This window comes from Stenella coeruleoalba, assembly GCF_951394435.1.
Source record: "Stenella coeruleoalba genome assembly, chromosome: 13".
NCBI classification, from domain to species: domain Eukaryota; kingdom Metazoa; phylum Chordata; class Mammalia; order Artiodactyla; family Delphinidae; genus Stenella; species Stenella coeruleoalba.
In genome coordinates this window covers 29980858-30003222 of record NC_137159.1, presented here as the reverse complement: position 1 = coordinate 30003222, position 22365 = coordinate 29980858, and the positions used below count along the sequence as shown (strand labels likewise).

At 47.5% G+C, this 22365-nt stretch overlaps 1 protein-coding gene across 5 annotated transcripts in view; it reads left to right on the top strand.

The window, feature by feature from the left end:
• Positions 1-15090: 15090 nt before the first annotated feature.
• Positions 15091-22365, top strand: part of DYSF (dysferlin) — a gene marked incomplete at its 5' end in the record, with an annotated part of 221322 nt that continues 214047 nt past the window's right edge. For all 5 annotated transcript variants that reach the window (XM_079941051.1, XM_079941049.1, XM_079941047.1 and 2 more), the window contains one exon: positions 15091-15372. In XM_079941051.1, coding sequence (XP_079797177.1) covers positions 15285-15372 — 88 coding nt within the window. The remainder of the gene's footprint in view (positions 15373-22365) is intronic.

The window sequence follows — 22365 nt, the reverse complement described above, 5'->3', positions numbered from 1 at the left end:
GTACTGGGAAATCTGGATACCTACATGTAAAAAAATGAAATCAGAACATTCTCTAGCACCATATACAAAATAAAACTCAAAATGGATTAAAGACCTAAATGTAAGACTGCAACCATAAAACTCCTAGAAGAAAACATAGGCAGAACACTCTTTGACATTAGTCATAGAAATATTTTTTTGGATCTGTCTCCTAAGGCAAAGGGAAAAACAGTAAATTAAACAAATGGGACCTAATTAAACTTAAAATCTTTTGCATAACAAAGGAAACCATCAACAAATAAAAAGGCAACCTGAACAGGAGAAAATTTTTGCAAATGATATGACCAATAAGCGGTTAATATCCAATATATATAACAACTCATACAACTCAATATCAAAAAAAAAAAACCGAACAACCTGATTAAAAAATGAGCAGAAGACCTGAATAGACATTTTCCCAAAGAAGACATACAGATGGCCAAAAGGCATATGAAAAGATGCTCAACTTCGCTACTTATTAGAGAAATGCAAATCAAAACCACAATGAGAGAGCACCTCACATCTGTCAGAATAGCTATCATTAAAAAGTCTACAAATAGCAAATGTTGGAGAGGATGTGGAGAAAAGGGAACCCTCATACACTGTTGGTGGGAATATAAATTGGTGCAGCCACTGTGGAAAACAGTAGGGAGGTTTCTCAGAAAAACTAAAAATTGGAACTACCATATGATCCAGCGATTCCACTCCTGGATACATATTAGAAAAAAATGAAAACACTGATTCAAAAAGATACATGCACCCCAATGTTCATAGCAAAATCATTAACAATAGCCAAGATATGGAAGCAACGTAATGCCCATCAACAGATGAATGGATAAAGGTGATGTGGTGTATATATATTATGCCATGTATGTAATATATAGAGGAATGGAATATTACTCATCCATTAAAAAAAAAGAATGCAATTCTACCATTTGCCACAGCAGGGATGGACCTGGAGGGCACAATGCTGAGCGAAATAAGTCAGACATAGAGAGAGAGATACTGTATGATGTCACTTCTATGTGGAATCTGTAAAGTAAACTAGTGAATGTAACAAAAAAAAACAGACTCACAGAGAAAACAAACTAGTGGTTACCAGTGGGGAGAGGGAATGGGGGAGGGGTAAAGTAGGGGTAGGGGATTCAGAGGTACAAACTACTATGTATAAAATAAGTAAGCTACAACGATGTATTGTACATCACAGGGAATATAGCCAATATTTTTATCATAACTATAAATGGAATATAACCTTTAAATATTGTGAATCACTACATTGTGTACCTGAAACTTATACAATATTGTACATCAACTATATCTCAATAAATAAATAAAGTTTATATGGGAAGGGAAGAGAATAGACAAAATAGACAAAACCATTTTGAAAGAGAAGAATAAAGGGAAAGAAATCACTTTCTAATGTTAATTCTTACCATTTAGGTGCAGTAATCAAGAGAGCATGGTACTAAGAGAAGGAAATACCCAGAGATCAATGGAACAGAATAGAAAACCTGGAAATAGACCCACACAAATATACCCAATTAATTATTTACAAAGAAGCAAAGGCAATTCAATGGAATAGGAGTAGACTTTACATTAAATGGTGTTGGAGCAATTGGACATCCATCAGCAAAAAATCGAACCTCAACCTAAACTTCACACCTTATATGAAAAACTCAAAAAGGATCATGGATTTAAATGTAAAACACAAAACTATGAAACTTTCAGAGGAGAGTGTAAGGAAAATCTTAAGGATCTAGGATTTGGCCAGAGTTCTTAGACTTGACACCAAAAGTAAAATCCAAAAGAGGAAAAGTGGATAAATTGGATTTCATCAAAGTGAAAACTTTTGTTTTGCAAAAGACCTAAAAGGATGGTAAAGACAAATTATAGACTAGCAGAAAATATTTACAAATCACATATCCAACAAAGGCCTTATACCTAAAATATATAAAGTCTTGGACTTGCCTGGCTGTCCAGAGGTTAGGACTCTGCTCTTCCCCTGCAGGGGCAAGTTCGATCCCTGGTCAGGGAACTAAGATCCTACATGCCGCACGGTGTGGCCAAAAAATTTAAAAAATAAAAAAGTCTCAAAACTTAAAATTAAAAAAAATCCAATCGAAAATCAGCAACAAATCCTCTTTGTATATCCAAAGAGGATATACAGATCACATATAAACATATGAAAAGACGTTCAACATCATTAGCTGTTAGTGAAATGCAAATTAAAATCACAAGGTATCACTACACAAGTATGAGAATGGTTAAAATGAAAAACAGTGATAATACCAAATGCTGGCAAGGAATCGGACAAACTTGGTTGCTCATACATTGCTCACCAGCACAACCACTCCGGAAAATAGTTAGACAGATTCTTTTGAAACTAAAAATGAACTTACCATATGACCCAGCGTTTGTACTCTTGGGCATTTATCCCAGAGAAACGAAGATTTATTTTTACACAAGAACTTGTACACAAATATTCATAGTAGCTTTATTTGTAATAGTCCCAAAAGGGAAGCTGCTGAAATACCCTTCAGTGGGTGAATAGTTAAACAAACTGTGGTCAATCCATACTATGAAATACTCTTTAACAGCTAAAAACAAGCCATTGTTGCTCAGAACAACTTGGATGAACCTCAAGGAAATTATGCTGAGTGAAAAAAGCCAGTCTCAAAAGGATACATGCCACATGGTTCCATTTATGTAGTATTCATAAATAGTTAATAAAGATGGAGAACAGATTAGTTATTGACAAGGATTAAGAATGGGAGAGAGGATGGGTTAACTATAAAGGGGTAACATGAAATAGACTTTGATAGTACAATTGATTATCTTGATCATGGTGGTGGTTATGCAAGGCTACACACAACAAAATTGTATAGTGCTATATGCACATACAAGTGAGTGCATATATAACTGGTGAAATTGAAAAAGGTTTATGGGTTGTACTGATACCACTTGTTGATTTTCATATAGTTCTATGGGCGCTTAAAATATTAACATTGGGGGAGTTGGTGGAAGGGTGCACAGAACTTCCCTGTACATTTCTTTGCAACTTCCTGTGAATCCATAATTATTTCAAAGTGAAAATTTTTAAAAATTGGATTCTGGGGTTGCATTGGTCATATATTCAAGTAATACGTAACCTCTTTGCCAGGGGTGAATAGGACATGGTAATCTGGTATGCAGTATCACCACAATTATTCCAATTATCACCAGTGGTATCAAGGAATGAAGTTTAAGGGCAGGCTTTGGAAGACGAAGTATCTGTGGCACTTTAGTCACTGTGACAACAATAGTGCTTATAAAGCTTCTAGATTTACCTGGTTTCCTATGGCCCCAGTTAGCATGTTTAGAGAAAAAGAGAAAAGTTATAAGCATACAATTAAAACAAGCATGGAGGGACTTCCCTGGCTGTCTAGTAGTAAAGATTCCGGGCTTTCGCTGCAGGGGGCACGGGTTTGATCCCTGGTTGAGGAACTAAGATCCCACATGCCATGAGGCATGGCCAAAAAAACCAAACAAACAGCAACAAAAAACAACAGCCATGGAGAACCAGAAGACCTCTATGGCAGCTTTGAAGTTGTTCCTCATCTGGTGTCATAGAGAAGGTAAGGGTGAGGAACCTCGATATGACACATTCCCCTCAGATCCTGCCAGCCACTTGGTAGCTGGTTGACTGTATTCAGCCCCTCGCAACATGGAGGGTACAATGCTTTGTCCTCACCAGGGATTTACACGTTTTGGGTCTGGATTTGTCTTCCCTGAACTCAGGGCTTCTGATAGTACCACATTTGTGGACTTATGGATGGATTTATCCATCACCGTGGAATAGCATTCAACCTCACTTTGACAAGGAGATACATTTTTTGGTAAATGGACATGTGGGCCATGGGCTCATGCCCACAGACTTCACAAGTTTTACTGTGTGCTCCATAACCCAGAAGCAGGTGGCTGATAGGTGGAATGACCTGCTAGAGTAGTTATGGCACAAATTGGAGGAAGTATGGGTGTTGTACTGCAGATGTTTTATATACTTTATTTTTTTTCTTTTTTTTGCAGTTTGTAGCCTTTTATTTATTTTTTACTTTTGGCTGCATTGGGTCTTTTTTGCTGCGCGCGGGCTTTCTCTAGTTGCAGTGAGCAGGGCTACTCTTCGTTGCAGTGCTCAGGCTTCTCATTGCGGTGGCTTCTCTTGTTGTGGAGCATGGGCTGTAGGCGCGTGGGCTTCAGTAGTTGTGGCTCACGGGCTCTAGAGCACAGGCTCAGTAGCTGTGGTGCACGGGCTTAGTTGCTCCACAGCATGTGGGATCTTCCCGGTCCAGGGCTCGAACCCATGTCCCCTGCATTAGCAGGCGGATTCTTAACCACTGCGTCACCAGGGAAGCCCGCTTTATATACTTTAGACAGAGGCCAATATGTGGTACCATCTCCCCCATGGCCAGAATGCATAGGTTTGGGAACTAAGGAGTGGAGGTGTGGGTGTTCCCTCTCACTATTATATCCACTAACCCACTTGAAGGATTTTTATCTCCCATCTTTGTGACCCTGGCCTCAGTCTTTTTGGAAGTACCTAAGAGAAGAATGCATACACCAGAATGAATTGGAAGCTGAGACTGCCCTTTCACCTTTTGGGGTTCCTCATGCCACTGGACGAACAGGAAGGGAAAGAGATCATTGTACCTGATTGGATAATTGGTCCTGTTTACTGGGGGAAACTGAGTTTCATGGGAGTGTGCCTCTTACGACTCACTTGCCCAATAGCCCTGGTCAATGGAAAACTGTGGCAATCTGATAAAGACAGGACCAGCAAGGACTCAAATCTGCCCAGCGTTCCTGCTGGCAGAGGGTTATGCAGAAGATGGAATGAGTAATGGAAAAATTAAACTTGATTATCAACATACGCCTTGTTACCAGATACAGAGGTGGAGACCATAGCAGGTGATTCTTTTTTTAAAATCTCTATTTCTCCTATTATTTTATATGCTGGGTGTGACAAACTAAGGATGCTCTGCTAAGTACCCAATTCTAAAACCACTAAGGGACTTGAATATTAGTAAAGATTGGTCTCAGAGCCTAAGCTTATCCGCCTTGGAGGATAAAGTGTCCTCAAATGTTAGGGGTGCTAATAGAACATGATCTCTGGATCAGATATTGGGCAATGATTGGGCAAGAGAGAAGAGCAACTGTGAAGTGCTGTGACTGGATGGGAAGTAGTGCAGCATGGTCTGTTCTGTTGTCTCAGTAGGACCTTTGGCTCAGTTCTGTTTTTCTCAAGCCAACTATATTCCTAAGCTGACTATAAAAAGAAAGCTCTTGGGAAGGGTGGGGATTTGCCAGGATCAAGGAGTTAAGTGGGTTCCCTGAGTTTGAGGGAGGCTGGTTAATAGAGAGTGTAGTGGAAAGACAGAGTCCTACTGAAATCACAGGGTATGAGCCTTGAAAACCAGTCATCACCCTGGATAACTTTCATCCCAAAGCTGATTCTCCCCAGGCTTCCTTCTGTGCCTGCTATTCCAACCAGTTCTTTCTCGTTGGCCAGGATTATGTTCCATGTAGTGGGTTCCTTCTTTCTCAGCTCATCTTCTAAGCAATGGAATGGTCCCTAAGGTAAATTGAGATATTACTAGATGCATATCGCTGTCCCCCAAACGTCCAGAGAGTGGAAGTCTCTCCTCACCACCCGGGCTAGCCCTTGCACTAGAATCATCATCTCCAGTAATCATGTGTTCCAGTTTCCCCTCTCCTCTAATCCTCACCTAGAGCCTCTTTTGCATGAGTCTTGGTGAGGATTTCCATGCAGGGGTACATCTTGATCTGCAGGACTCTCTCTCCTGCCATCTGGTAGCTGCTTTGATCAAGGACTATCTTTCACCACTTTGTTGGGTTTATGTAAATACTTCTACTGTTAGAACCATACATGCTTCTGCTATGGTCTGAATGTTTGTGGCCCCCAAAATTCATATGCTGACATCCTAACCCCTAAAGGTGATGCTGTTAGTAGGTAGGAGCTTTGGGAGGTGTTTAAGTCATGAGAGTGGAGCCCTTGTGAATAGGATTAGTGCTTTTTAAAGAGGCTCCAGAGATATTCCTAGCCTCCTTCTATCACGTGAGGACACAATGAGAAGTCTGTGACCCGGAGAAGAGAACTTACTCAACCATGCAGGCGCCCTGATGTGAGGCTTCCAGCCTCCAGACTGCGAGTAAAAATTTCTGATTATGAACCACCCAGTCAATGTTATTTTGTTATAGCAGCCTGAACGAACTAAGACCGCTTATAACATTTTTACAGATGTTAGAGACCATAAATATTATTTGTGGTTTCATTTCTAAAGTTTTAATTTTATGAAATTAAATAATAGCTACACATTCCAATAGTAATAATAATAAAACAGTAATAATAACTAGCTAATATTTACTGAATGCTCACTATACACCAGGCAGATATAATGTTTGTAAAGCACTGTATTAGTCAGAGTTCTCTGGAGAAACAGAACCAGTAGGATATAAATATAAATACATAGAAAGAAATTTATTATGAAAGATTAGCACTTGCACTTAACGGAGGCTGAGAAGTCCCATGACCTGCCGTCTGCAAGCTGGCGGCCCAGAAAAGCCAGTGGTGCAGTTCCAGTCCTAACCCAAAGGCCCAAGAACCAGGAAGGAGTGGGACGGGGTGGGAGTGGAGGTCGCTGATGGTGTAAGTCCTAATCTGAGAAGGCCCAAGAACCAAGAGTACCAGTGTCTGAGGGCAGGAGAAGATGGATGTCCCAGCTCAAGCAGAGAACATATCTGCCCTTCCTCTGCCTTACTGTTCTAATCAGTCTACTCAGTCCCTCAATGGACTGGATGATACCCACCTGCACTGGTGAGGGTGATCTTTACTTAGCCTACCGATTCAAATGCTAATCTCTTGCAGAAACAACCTCACAGACACCCAGAAATAATGTTTTACCAGCTATCTGGGCATCTCTTAGCCCAGTCAAGTTGACACACAACAGTTAATCATCACAAGCACTTGTCCCATGAGGTAGATGTTCCTATAGTATCCATTTTACAGACAAGGAAACCAAGGTGTCAGGAAAGTAGGCTATCATGCCCAAGGCTATACAGCTAGAAGGTGAAGAGTGAAGGTTTGAATCCAGGTAGTCTGACTCCAGAGACATCCCTTTACACTGGTGCCATTGTCCTTTTCTTGTCCTACTGGTTTTACAGTTTTTAGCTGAATATTATCTCCCTCACCTTCTCTCCCTCCCCCAAATGCTCTCTTTTGCCACTTCAAGCCGATCTCCAGACAAACGTAGTCTTCTCAGTCCTTGTGAAATGTACACCCTCTGGATTCAAGAGTGCATTCACCTGGCGTTTAAGGTTAGGCTCCAAAGAGCCAAAGCCTGTGCTTTGACACTACCTGGGTCAGTGTTTCCTGGTCTTTGGTCCGTATAAGAATAACTGGGGAGTTTTTAAAAGCCAGATTCCTGGGCCTTTTGCAGAGATTTTGATTCAGTAGGCCTAGGAGTACAGAGGAACCCAGGTGTCTCCGTTTTTTACAAGAAGCTTCCAATGCAGGAAACCCTCAGATGGAGCACACTTTAAGAAATGCTGATGGGTCAAATATTCGCTTCTCTCGGTGTCCTTCCTTTTCCAAAGTCTCAGCCTTCAGGCAAGGAAGACACGCTGAAAATGCCCACAGTTTGTTTCCCTCTTAAGTCCTGGAACTATTCTTTAGGCCTTTCCTGGTGGTGTCTCCCCAGATAGCCACAGGAGTCCTTTGGTGTGTAAGCTTCAGCAAGCTCTCTGGCTCAGCTCCGCCCAGAGATGCACAGGAGCCCTTCACACTTGTTCCTCCTCATAGGTATCAACTCAGCCTAGGCCCTTATTCTGTGCCTCAGCAGGGAGCCATCCAGCACCACCATCTGCCTCTTCCCCCTGCTGGGGCCTGGAACAGGTTTCCTCACATTTGCTAAGATTGCTGCATCCTGGGATGTCGTAGTCTCTTCCAGAAGATGAGATAGCCTCACTTTGGAAAAAGTTTAATTCCTGTTCTTTTCCTCCATCACCTTAGTTTGGATCTTCTCAGAAGTGCACTCGCGCTCTCTCCCCTCCTCCAATGCCCCGCCCCATCTGTGTGTGTGTGTGTGTGTGTGTGTGTGTGTGTGTGTGTGTGTGTGTGTGTTTCTCTCATCCTCTCTAGAGACTCCTCATCCTTTGGAATTGATGTGAAAGGAGGACCGTGCTTACAGACTGACCTGCTCCCATTAGTCCCAAGGCCATGCTCCCTGCACTTCAGCAGATGGGCTGCTCCCACCCCCTGCTCAGGATGGGGCTTTCAGGGGGCATTTCAGACCACAGGAGCTCCACCCCTCCATTCTGAACACACTCCTTTTCCGTATATCAGCCATGCCTGGATGGATAAAAATAGTCTCTATTTATTGGGTGTTTACTAAGTGTTTATCATGGTAGATTCTCAGGAAGGTCCCTTTCATGGAAAATTGAAACCTTCTGACATTACCATAAGTTTTTCTCCTCAGCGTAAGCAGATGAGATGACCAGAGTGTGAACAGGATCTGTGGCTCTTAGCAAGCGTGGCGGAGATCTGTGTGGCTGAGAAGGTGGAAGTCATTCAGTGTTTACAGATTCTCTCTTCTGTTAAAATCTGTTGCTGCTTTTCTTCGTTCTTTCTGTTTTCTATTGGAAAACAGACTTTTTTAAAATCTGTTGCAGAAAGAAGACTTTCTTTCTGTTTTCTATTGGAAAATGGTATCAGACTTGTCACTTGGTGTCTCAGTGAGGCTGGAGAGCTGACTCTCCTTTTCTACCCTGAAACAACAAGCAGTAAAAGTGGTCTGAACACCAGCTCTTTTCAATAATGGTCTGGCTGCCGTTGTCAGAGGTTTGGTGCATTAGTTTCCTATGGCTGCTCTAACCAATTGTTACAGTTGTGGTGGTTAAAACAACAAAATGTATTCTTTCACAGTTGTGGAGGCCGGAAGTCCAAGCTCAAGGTGTCAGCAGGGCCATGCTCCTTCCGGAGGCTTTGGGGGAAAATCTGTTCTTATCTCTTGTAGCTTCTGGTGACTGCCTGGCATTCCTTGACTTGTGGCCCCATCACTCCAATCTCTGCCTCCATCTTCACATCACCTTCTCTGTGTGCACCTGCCCTTCTCCTGCTGCCTCTTTCTTATAAGGATACACGTGATTGCATTTAGGGCCCACTGGGATAATCCAGGATAAACTCCCCCTCTCAAGATCCTTAACTTGGGCTTCCCTGGTGGCGCAGTGGTTGAGAGTCCGCCTGCCGATGCAGGGGACACGGGTTCGTGCCCCGGTCCGGGAAGATCCCACATGCCGCGGAGCGGCTGGGCCCGTGAGCCATGGCCGCTGAGCCTGCGCGTCCGGAGCCTGTGCTTCTCAATGGGAGAGGCCACAGCAGTGAGAGACTCGCATACAGCAAAAAAAAAAAAAAAAAAAAAAAAAAAGATCCTTAACTTAATCACATGTTTTGCCATGTAAAGTAATATTCACAGGTCCTGGAGATTAGGAAATGAATATATCCCTGTGGAGGCACTTTTCTGACTTGGCTGTGGAAAGTAGGCACCCTCTGTTGTTAGCCCCCAAAGATCGAGCAAGGCGAGGCCACCCCTTGGCCCTGGACAGTCCAATCAATTGACGAATCTCACCTTCAGCAGAGGGCAGGAACAGAGTGGACATCTCTGCATTTGATAGGAAATAAAAGATAAATAAAATATTTTGAGCAGCCTCTGTATCCTGATATGTTGTAATTGCTTAACCTGCTGTGATAAAAAAAAAAAAAAAAAAAATCCTTATCCAGGCCAGAAAAGGGAGGCACCCTTGATTTTGGAAAACCTTAAAATAGTGTTTTACATTACATGCATTTTATTCTCATTTTATCCTCACTGCAAACTGTGATTGTAGTCATCTTACAGATGAGGAAACTAAGGCTCATAGATAATAACTCTATCAATAGTCATATGGTAACTGGGAGCTAACACTCTTACCATCCCCACTTTCTGTTCCCGGTACACCTGACCCACTGGCTTCCTCTGCCCAGAACACAGAGCATGTGGTCCCAGAAGACCTGAGCTCATAGAACCAAAAATAGGTTGACCTTGAAGATTCAAATAAGTTTTCCTTAAATTGCCTAAGCTGGGAAGGGTTCTACTTATTTACTTTCTTTCCCAGAGGAGAAACCAAACTGTACCATCTTATGGAAAACCCAAACGAACTTTTTGGCCAACCCAATACAAGAAGATGTATAAATTCTGCATGTCAGCCAGGCTATCTATGGAGTAGAATTCATCTTTAGAGACTTCCTGAGCTGAAGCTGACTGACTGCCTATTTAGTACCTTCAGCTAGAGATCCTGACTTTGACATGGTTATGGTCTATGAGGGTCATCATGTATCATTGTTCAGGGCACTACCTGTGCAACTGTACATGGCAGCCCAGTTGGTTATTCTCTCATCCCAAATAAGGGATGGACCCCAGCCCACAAATATCCCCCTGACAACAACACACACCCGTAGACCTTACTTTTTCCCGGTTACATCAAAGCTCTAAGTACTGTTAAGACTCCGTGCTTCCACTGCAGGAGGGCATGGGTTGAATCCCTGGTCAGGGAACTAAGATCCCACATGCCACCCCGTGTGGCCAAAAAAAAAAAAAAAACTCCTAAGTCCTCACATTCTCCACTCCTCCACTTCTTTGCTTCTTTCCTGGTCTGATTCCAACCAGAGTTCCAAAGCAGAGAGGATAGGCAGAAACATGAGACACTAGTGGTGCTTAATATACCTTGAAAGTCATAGCCAAGGATCTTTTATAGCAAGAAACAGAATTATGCTTCAGGGACTTCCCTTGTGGCACAGTGGATAGGAGTCCTCCTGCAAACACGGGGGACATGGGTTCGATCACTGGTCCAGGACAATCCCACATGCCGCAGAGCAACTAAGCCCGTGCGCCACAACTACTGAGGCTGCGCTCTGGAGCCCGCGAGCCACAACTACTGAGCCCGCGTGCCTAGAGCCCGTGCTCCGCAACAAGAGAAGCCACTGTAATGAGAAGCCTGTGCACCACAACGAAGAGTAGCCCCCGCTCGCCACAACTAGAGAAAGCTGGCGTGCAGCAACAAAGACCCAACACAGCCAAAAATAAATAAAAATTAAATCTTAAAAAAAGAAAAAAAAAAAGAATTATGCTTCAAATTACCCTAATCAAGATGTGGAGGGATTCATTATAAAGACACTAGATACAGTTGGATTCTTGGCTACTAGCAATAGCAACCAAACCTGGGCATCCGAATCAAGAGAGTTACAGGGGAGCTTTGGGGGCTCACAAAATGTAGGGAAGTTGGCAGTCTTGGCTTGGGAAAGAAAGAGAACTCAGGGCAGCAGGAGTCACGGCTGTGATCCTTTGTCCTACAGCAGGAGAAGGCTGGTCATTTGCTGTCACTGCAGCTGCCGTGTCTGACTTCCTGAAGCTCCTAAGGACTTACTTCCAGTCCTGGGAGAGAGTGTCCATCTGGCTGAGCCTGGGCCACACTGCACAGTGACGGGGAGTGAGAGGCCCTGGCTCTGAAGTTTCTAGAGAGGAAGGCACTTCTGCTCCCTGGGAACACTTACGAGGAGTGGTGAGAGGGTGTTTTAGGAAGGAGAGGTTGAAAGCTGGGAGCCAGAAACGACGAATATTCACCTCCAAGGCCATCTCAGAATTCATGGGCAGAAAGACTCATGAGGGATGGGATCCAGAAACAACTAGAAGGGTCTCTTTCTCTCTGTTCCCTCCCCCCTCCCCCATCATCTCTTTTTCTCTGACTGCAGAACTTTCTCCACTTCTCCCTGCATGGAGCTCTTTCTGAGGCTCCGTTTTATTCATCTGAGCTCCAGCCACACACAGAAGCTAGCATCTCAGTTCCAGTTCCAAATTCTTGGGAAAGATCATCGAATTGCTTCCGCTTGAATCTGGTGTCTTTCCCTGTCTCCAGGGGGTTAGTCTCAGAGAACCTGGTTCTTTTAAATAGAGAAGACACCCCAAACATGTTCTATATATTGAGGAATAAAGTTGGGGGGCATTCCCATTAGGGGTTCACATCTGTACAGATGTGGCTATGCATAAAAAGTTTGAAGAGGACTTGCTGCATGAATAAACAGTGTAGAGAAGTTGCAAAGGGGATGTTTAACCTATAAAGAAAACTGATTCTTGTCAAATCACTTGAGTCACATTGTATTTGCAAGCAGCTAAGTGTTTCGTGGATCCAATTTTAGCTCTGCCTTACAGCAGGTTCATGTTACTTTATGCATTTGAATAGAGCCAAACTGTACTTCTTTAAAAATAGAACATAATTTGGACTTTCCCTAGATCAACAGGGCCTCTTGCCCTTCTTCTCAATGAAGTCAAGTTTTACTCCCTATTTGGTACCCTTCTCTAAAACTGGAACCTGGCAAACTCCTGCCACATACGAGGCACCCTATAAACGCTGGTTGAATGAATGAATGAATGAATGAGCCAATGACTCCATCCAAAGGTTATTTCTCCAGCAGCACATAAAGGCCAAGTTCAGCAGCAAGAAGCTTGATCTATTCCACCTGCTTACAGAACATCCCTCCCAGTTCCTCCCAGCTTTCCTTCATTCCATCTCCACTTTCATCACCTTGGGCCAAGTCACCACCATGTCTCACTTTGACCCTCTGCTATAGCTTCTAACTGGCCTCTTCACCTCCACTCTGGCCCCTTGCACCCCATTCCCCCCAAAGCAGCCAGAGATGCTGAAAAGTAAACCAGATCCTGTCATCCCTCTGGACCTGGCGGGCCCTAGGCAGCTTCCCACAGGCCCTGTGTGGTTCTCTTCAGCCTCGTCTCCTCCAACACTCCCTCCCCCTAATCTGCACTCCAGTCAGGATGTTCTTTCTTCCTGGACTCTTCCCAGGACCGTGACCCAGAGCATTTCCTTCCTTCTCTTAAGAAGCCTCTTGTCCTCTGCCCCAACCTCAGTCTTGCCCAGTAAACTCCTAACTGGCCTTCAGATCTCATCTCAAATTACCTCTCACTGTCCGGGGATGAGATGAGGGCTCCCTACTATCTGCTCTCACACACCACCACTTTCTATCCTTTATTGTACTTATTGTAATGGTGTAAGATTAGCTTGATTCCTCGATAAGCGTCAGTTTCCCCCACTGAAGTGGAAACTCTGTGAGGTCAAGGACTCTATTAATTTTCTCAGGCTGCCGTAACAAAATACCACAAACTGGGTGACTTAAACGACAGAAATTGGTTTTCTCACAGTTCTGGAGGCTAGAAGTCCAAGGTCAACCTGTCAGTCAGCAGGTCTTGTTTCTGTTGAGACCTCTCTCCTGGGCTTGCAGACGGCCCCCTCCTTGTGGTGTCCTTGCATGGTCTTTCCTCCGTGTGCATGCTTCCCCGGTGTCTCTTCATGTATCCAAATTTCCTCTTCTTACAAGAACCTGTCAGGTTGTATTAGATTAGAGCCTACTCTGACAGTCTCATTTTAACTTAATGACCTTCTTAACTGGGGTTAGTGCTTCAATGTACAGATTTTGGGAGAACACAATTCAGCCCATAACAGGGACCATGTCACTTATGTTCACCGTTGTGTCCCTGTCACCCAGGACAGTGCTTGGCATGTTGTAGGGCTCCATACATACCTGTTAAATGAATGATTGAATTTAAGCCCCCTCATTTTACTTTTCCCCCAACCACGTATGGTGCTAGAGGCAAAGAAGAGGCACAGATTGCAGCCGGAGAACTATAAGTGACCACACTGTCTGCTATTCTGATCTTAAAATCACAGACCTTTGGGGGAGTGTTGCTACCTCCCGGTACCTTCATATAAGGCAAAGCGAGCCCCCTGTCAGCAGCTGACCCTTCCTGCGCTGGGAGTGTGTGCTACCCCCATGGGCTGCTGGGGGAGAAGTTTTGCTGACAGCTGACAAGTTTTGCTGACAGCACACCCACACCCATCCAAGTGGCCCACTTTAGAAGGTGAGTCACCCATCTGCTGGGAGTGGGTCCACGCAGCTCCCGGAAAGCAGTTTAGCAACAGGTACTAGGGCCTAAAAAAAAGGCATGTCCTGTGCCCTTATAATTCCAAAGCTAGGAATCCCATCTGAGGAACAAGCAGAGGGGGGCTCAAGATGGGTTTATATCCCAGTTTTTATATAAAAAACGATTTCTCACTACTCTGATGATAAGAAACTGGGAAGAGCCTCAGTGTGCAGCAGTGGGAGAAAGCTTTGGAATTTAAGACATTCATATGATAGAAAATTAGGTAGCTCTTGAAAAAAATTGTTTATAAAGAATTTTTAATGATGCAAGAAAACGGTACATGAAAAAACAGGACACGGAACTGCACAGACACTCTGATCTCAGGTGTACAATAAAGACCAATTTACGTGCATATATGCATGCAATTCACAGGAAAAAATCTGGGCTGGTAAATAAACAAATGTTAATACTGTATTTTTCAGACTCAGTGATTTCTTTCTTTTATGATTTTGTGTTAAAAGTGGCATGTGTTGTTTTTATAACCAGAGAAGAGCGGTACAAAGTTTTTAAGGCAGCCGGCGCTGCCCGTCAATGAAATTCCTCAGCTCTGGTCTTCTCTCGCGAAAGCGCCGTCCCCGCGCCTGCTCCCCAGCGCGTCCCCGGGGCGGTCCGGCCGGCTGGCTCCGAGGGGGAGTGCTGGAATCCCTGCGGCGGGAGGAGGCGACGGGCTCGGCGTTGCGCACACTGCCGGAGGTGGAAGGTCAGGGGAGGGACAAAGCCCTTCTCCCGTGCAGGAGCGAGATGTGAACTGCGCTGGGCGCCCGGACCCCTGGTCCAGCCCTCAGCCCTCGCGGCCGCCGCCCAGTCCGCTGTTCCACCGCCAGGTGCAAAATGCCGTGTCATTGGGAGAGTCTGCGGCCGGAGCATTGAATTACAGCTTAGCCGAGCCCGGGTAGGGCGGCGGGGGTGGAAGGTGAGCAGAAGCCCCTGTTCTCCTCGGAGCACCCGCTGACAAGCGGGCTGAGCGCAGCCGGGGAGCGGACCGAGTGGAGCCCACTGAAGCAGCCCGGGACTGGCCTGTTCCTCTTTAAGAGCCGCTGCTCTGAGCCGGGAGCCAGTGATCCAAGCCGTTCTCCCTCCGCCAGCTCTCTCCAGTGAGGGAACCCACAAGCTGCGCCTCGACCGTCCCCGACCTTCCCCAGCCCTCTCCGCGCCCTGGGCGCACTGGGCCCTGACTCCCCGCCAGTCATGCTGAGGGTCTTCATCCTCTACGCCGAGAACGTCCACACCCCGGACTCCGACATCAGCGATGCCTACTGCTCTGCGGTGTTTGCAGGTAGGAGGGGCCCGCGATCCCTCCCGGGAGGGGAGGATGGGGTCGGAGAGGAGACGCCGCGGCTCTCCATCCCGGAGAGCACTGGGACGTGAGAGGCCAGACTCCTCGCCCAGACCAGATTGACTTTGAGTGTTGCAAAAACACACACCCTCGGAGAGAGGCGACTCAGAGGGAAATTGAGGCAAGAGGGAGAGGTGGCTGAGCGGCCTGGAAGCTGAGCCCGGGTTGGGGCTAAGAGGGGCCTGGAAGACGGGGTCAGCATCTTTCCTCGCACTCTCAGGATCTCTTAAAAGAGGCCTTTCCAGGTTGTGTGCCGCAAAGCGTTTTACTGCAGGGCTCCCCGCCTCTCCCCGGAAGACTGGTGCCTGGACTATTTGTAATCCAGCTCTTCCCGCCCCCCGCCCCCCACCCCCTCCCCGCGCCCCGGCCCGGGCCTGGCGGCTCTCCTCGGCCTTCGCTCTCTATTACAGGCTGGGCCGGCAGGCAGGCGGCCACTGGGGGCAGAGGCATCGCCCATCGGTCCAGGGATCCTACCCTTGCTTTGGGCACAGGACGTGGGAAATTTAGCATGTTGGGGGTGGTAGCTCCATCATCAGATTGAGGCTACCTTGAGCAGGGGAGCCTGCTCCCCTCTCAGATTGAGACCTCCCACAGGAAGGTCTTTTCATGGTGATGAACGGCCTACTCCAGGAGGTGACGGCAGGGCCCTGTCTGCTTCTCTGCGACGCCCCTCTGGGTGGAGCCAGAGCTGGGGCCTACACAGCTGGGTCTGTGGGTTTGGAGCCATACTGAGGGAGAAGGACCAGAGGGCAGGAGTGTGGGAGCCCAGCTCCCCACCCACCCTGTGGGTTCACTCTCAGCCTCTGTTAGTTACCTGTCATGCCCTTTCTACCCCGGAGATCTGGCTACATCCCAGGCCTCTGGCAATCATAACATCGGCTGGTCCCTGGCCATCCAGCAGACATTCCCTTTCAGTTTCACAAGCTCCTGGATCTACCTGTTCCCAGACGCCCCTGTGCCCATGTGTTCCCGGACACATGCACACCTGAAGTGCATGTGACACCTGCAAGTTCCAAGGAGTAGAAACTCACAGAACGCAGGCATGTGTCCATAGCAATGTGCGCGCGCACACACACACACACACACACACACACACACACACACACACACACATTCCTGGGTGTGCGATTTTGGGTTTCTCGAGGAGGAGTCGCTGAATGGGCCCTTGGCCTGGAAAGAAGTGTGCCCCAAAGGGGGTAGAAGGAGCGGGAGGTGACACGCCAGCTGTGCTCTTTTCCTAACGCGTTGCTTTGACCTGTTCTGACCAGTTTCCCACAGTTGCCTTCAGAAATGAGCTTTATCAAGGTTTCCAGGAGGAGAACGAGGGCACCAATCGGGGGCCTCCACGCTTCCTCTGAAACCTTGGCTCTGGGCAGGCCAGGCCAGTGGTTCATCTGCATGGCCCGGACTAGCAGCCTGGCTGAGGGCCCTGGGCTGAGAGCTGCAGACCTCCAGGGAGCACCATTCACTCTGTAAATAGCCCCCTGGCTGAGGGGAGGAAGGATACATTGCTGCCGGAGGGAAAACAGGCACCTTGTGCTTTAAGCAGCCACTCCCACCCCAGCACCCCTCGCCTGGCACAGGGCCCCCTGAGGGCTGAGCACCCTCTGGAGCTGTCCAGTGCACAAATGAAATGCAAGAAGGGTCACCTTGGAGCCCCTGCCTCTGTTCTCAGGGGTCTTGTCTCCTCTGGCATCCACTCAGCCTGAACCAGATTTTCCCCCACCTTCTCTGACCACACCCCCAGCTCCCAACACCTCCCTGCAGGACAACACACTTGACTCAGCCTTCATGGCGCCCCTACCCAGACCAAGCTCAGAACCCTAGTAAGAGAAAGGAAAGAACGAATAATGAATAATGAAAGGGGAAGCACTTTCTCACCCCGGAAGTGCTTTACCTAGAGGAAATCCTATTGGTGTGGCTCCTCTCCTGTCGTCATGGAGCAAGTGCCCCATCCTGCATCCTCGCCCTGACTGAGCCCTTCCCCACATTTGTCTGTCTGCTGTCAGTCTGCAGTCCTCCCCTTGGCCTGCAGCCTGGCTCCTCTGGGTGGGCTCCCCCTTCCCTGGCGATGAACGAGGTACACTGTCTGTGCTGACTGAGAGGGTCCCCAGCCTTCGCAGGGGGCCTTCTGGATCCCCCCCACTCCCAGCCATCACAGTCACTGCCAAGCAGTCATGGGGAGCGCAGGCCCTCCCTCCCCCACCCTTGGCCACAGTCCACCTCCTGCGTGTTGGCCAAGCTCCTCACTCATGTCCAAATTTGGCCTCCCTGCGGCATTCGGGCCTGCTCACCCTCCTTATCCCGACCGGGGCCACGTTGGTGAATGATTATGCAGAAGGCTCTGTCTCAGGGACACACTCCTCAGAGCAGAACACCCTTCTGGGAAGGCTTCCCGCACCAGCTGGCCTGGACCTGGCTTTCCCAGACCTTCTGCTTTTAGGGCCCATAGACCTCCTCCTTTGGTTACCTATTTGTAATATCTCATAATTTCACACGTGCCTCCGCCCATGCATAAATCCATTTCCTGCTCACGGTAGCTTTGTAAGGCCAGTGGGCAGGGATATCATCCCCTTTTACAGATAGGCCCAGAGAAGTGCAGGGGCCTGACCAAGGTCACACAGTGGCCAAAGCACCCCTCCCACCCCCATCATCACGCCCTCTGTTGTTCTCAGCGTCCATGCTCATGAATAAGAAAGTGCTTTGGAATGCATACCATGCACTGCCCACACATGAGGCAGCCTGGGCCTGAGCCAGAACAGGGGAGGGCTGTGTGGGGGGTACCCAGCATGGGCTGAGTCAGAGTCGGGGGGAGTGCAAGGCTGCAGGGAGGGCAGTGTATGACAAATGACCCAGAGATGCAGGATTCCAATTTTGAAAAGTGTATTCATCGCAAGCAGAGAGAATGGTCATTCACTGACCACAATGTACCATTTTCAGATGCCGTTTCTTCAAAACCCCACAACGATCCTGTGAGATATATTTAACCGATACTGTGCTTACTAGGTGTAAGCGCTGTTCTAAATGGAGCTCACTTACTATGAGTTCTATCGTGTTTGAGTTGTAATCTGTACCAGGCCGTTGTATGTAGACGCTTCATCCTCCTAGCAACCATATATGGTAGCAACCATTATCACCCCCGTTCTACACTAGAAAGAGGTTCAGTCATACACTAGTAATTAGTGGAATCAGGATTCAGGCCCACACACTCTGGCACCAGAACCCGTCTTTAACTGCTCTACCATTTCCCTCTGGTCTTAGCTCTGGTTTATAAGAGACAAGCAGTAAAAGGTGGAGGGGCAGGACCCAGGTCTGGCTCACACCCCAGAGACCAGTCTCAGTCTGCAGGTGGCCCCCTCACACCCTGCCTCATCTCACACATTGTCCCTGCTGCCACCCACTCTCGTTCGCCCTCAGGCCCTGACATCCCCACTCGCATTCTCTGGTCTGGAGGATGCTTTCTTATCTCAGAGGGGTCTCTGCCCCTCTGCATCACCCTCTCTGCATCTCATAGGACCAGTCACCGGTTGGCCCAGGATGCTCCCTCTGGGCAGTACTCTTGTGCTAGGCCATCTCAAGGCCTCTGTTAGGCCTGTGATGGCTGTTCAGGGACTGATAAGCTAAGGCTAGGGGCATGCATCATGTAGCACTGATGTGGGCAGCCTGCAGTGGTTGTGGCAGGCACTTGGGGGCCTCTGGAAAAGGGGCACTGTAAGCATAGGCCCCAAGCTTAGCCAATCCAGTGGGGTGGAGGGGCTCAGGGGTGCAGATAGCTGGCAGACTTGGTCACATTCCAGTGGGATGAGAGCATGGAACAAGAATGAAAGGACGGTAGCTGAGAGTGTTGGCTGTGGACCCAGACTGCCTGGGACCTTGGATTTGGAATCCCAGCACTGTCATTTTCCAGCTGTGTGTCTTTGGACAAGTTACTTAACCTCTCTGTGTCTCAGTTTCTCATCTATAAAGTGTTGATAATAATAGTACCTGCTTTGGAGGGATGATTCTGAAGCGTTTATGTGTTAATACACATAATACACTTTGAATAGTGCCTGGCACTTAAATACATGTTAACTATTTTACTATTATTATATATGTTTATATATATATTTATTATAATTATTATTATGGTTAACATGTATTGTACATGTACTAAGAAATCACTGCACACATCCAGAAAGCCTTTCACTATCTTTTTTGCCTGGTCCGGCCTATCACCAGCTCTGTTGGTTCATCTATTGTCCTACCAGACTGGGCACAATGTGCTGAGGAGTGAGTGGCCATCCCCTCGGCCCCAAGGGACCCTGGTCCTGTCTCCTCTGGCTGCTCCCCCCACACCCCCCGGAGCAGTCGCTTCTGAGGCCAAGACATATGTCCACTTGCCTGCCGGCTGGCTGTGACCCTCACCATTGGGCTAGATCTTTCTTGGAAAAGTGACTCCCTGAGCCCACAAACCTTCTCAGTCCCTCTCCCCAGGCCAAAATCTGTTTCTTTCTTTTCTTTTTTTTTTTTTACATCTTTATTGGAGTATAATTGCTTTACAATGGTGTGTTAGTTTCTGCTTTATAACAAAGTGAATCAGTTATACATAGACATATGTTCCCATATCTCTTCCCTCTTGCGTCTCCCTCCCTCCCACCCTCCCTATCCCACCCCTATTTCTTTCTTTACTTCCTGCATGCTGGTCTCTTTCCAGATTGGTTCATTAGGCTGAAGTGTTAGCAAGAAGAGCACTAACATCTATTGTGTACCTACTGTGCGCCAGGTAGGCACTGGCCTGGAAACTTTAGTGTTTGCTGTAATCCTCCTAACAGCTCTGTGAAGTAGCATTCTCTCGATTTCACAGAAGTGGAAACAGACTCTGAAAGGTCAAATCTCACGTCTTGGGACACATGGCTAGAAAAGGGTGCACTGGGATGGACGCAGGGCCATCTGATTGTTCCTGCTATGGGAGAGTTCTTCCCAGGCAGTCGGTCACATGACCATGGCCATAACCAGAATCACTGCTGTATGTGCAGTCTACACCCCGACACCCCTGGTAGACACGTGACTGCCTCTCTAATCCCAGCTGGTCGGATTGGGATATCCTTGGGACACAAATTCTTCAATGAATGTGAGCGGGGAGGGCAGGAGGAGGCATCGGACCATCCTTACTCCTGTAAGTTTTTGGACTTTGGCAGATGTGCCCTGAGGAATCCTGTAAGCTCACATGCAGAGTGTTCGTCTCCAGGTTGGTGTTATTGGAAGCAGAGGGCAAGGTTTATTTGCTTCCTGGATACCCCATGTCAGGCCTTGGGAAAAAACAAGGCCCCAGACATTAGGAGAACTGAGCCAGAGGAGGCCAACTCCAAAAGCAAGAAGGGGCTCTCCTTGAAGTATCTCCCCCTTGACTGGCAGGGAGGAAGGACCCCATCTAGGTGACAGAAGAGGGTCACAAACCCACATGCCCATGGGAGCATGGCAGGTGGCGTAACTAAGGCCAGAGGGAGAAGCGCATGCATATTGGGTGAGTGGTAGCGAGTAGGGCGAGCCGAGATGCATGCTCCCGGCTGCAGGCGCCAGAGAGTCAGTGTTAGGCAGAAAATTAGGGATCGTGTGCCAGCTTCTCTGATTTTTCAAGGGATGCTATAAATCCAGATCTCCTTATGGTTAAAGTACAATTTTGTTATAAAACATTGTGTTGATCAAAGACAGCAGGTCTATGTGCTGGATGTGTCCCAGGGGACACCAGTGGCAGCATCTGATGGTGTTTTGTTTAATCTGGGAGACCTTGGTTCTTGGACTCTCCAGGGAACAGGCAGCCAGTCTCCTCTCACTTGAGATTATCAGTCAGCACCTATCCATGACTACACCGATGGGGTAACAGGGGAGAGCCTTAGTCCCCTCCCCACCTTACCTCTTTTAGCTCTGAAATGTCTGTTGCGCTTAACATGAAATTGTAAGTAAAAACTGGGCTTGCTATGCAAATTCAGCTTCAAAGCAGGTCCCCTTGAGGCAGGAGATAGATGATCCCCAGGCTAAACGGCTGGAGTTTGTCCCCTGTGGACAGAGACTCCAAACAGCAGGAGGGAGGAAAAGCTAAGCCCTGCCCAGATAAGGGATAGAAGACCACATAGTCCTCATTCTCAGAAGTCAAGGAGACCTTCCCAACTACACACACACAGAAAAGCTCCTTGGAGGTCAAAAAGGGAGGGGGCGCCACCCCATAGTAAGTGATGTCAACCTACCCGTAGGCCTATTCTCTAGAATCTATCTTGGCTAAGAGATGCGCACACACACAGAGGAGGACGCTGAGATATACCAAATATGGACTCAGAACCAGCAAAGCAAGATGACTGGCCAAAGGAAACCCAGAAGAAATGCCCCATAAAGGTCATTCAAACTACCACAACGGCGCGACTCTCTCTCTGAGCCCGCCCGTGTGTCTACCCACACGTACTCTTTTTCCTCCTAATAAACACTTTACTTGTTTCACTACTCTCCGTTTCTTTGTGGAAATTCATTTTCTTGTCACTGGCCACCGGTCTAGTGGCTAGGATTCAGTGCTCTCACTGCCGTGGCCTGACTTCAATCTCTGGCCGGGAGCTGAAATCCTGCTTCAAGCCGCTGCAGGCCGAGGACACCCGAGACCACCCTTACCCACTTGCTACCCAACAGTGGCTCCTAAGCTGGCCTTGTCCCCTTTGCAGTGGGGCTGGAGTTTTCCGGGATGCCGAGGAGCCGCCCTTACCTGGGGCCTTAGGTAGGATGCAGACCTGGCTGTTGGCTAGCGAGCCCTAACTGATGGTGGGGGGCACGATGGTCTCTCTCACTCACATAATGGTTGATGTGTAGGCAGCCCAGGCTGGTAAAGTTCTGACCCGCAGGGCTGTCCAGGCCCCCGGATCCTTTCTGTCTTGTTTCTCTGCTATCCCCCGTGGTCCCTTTGACAACATG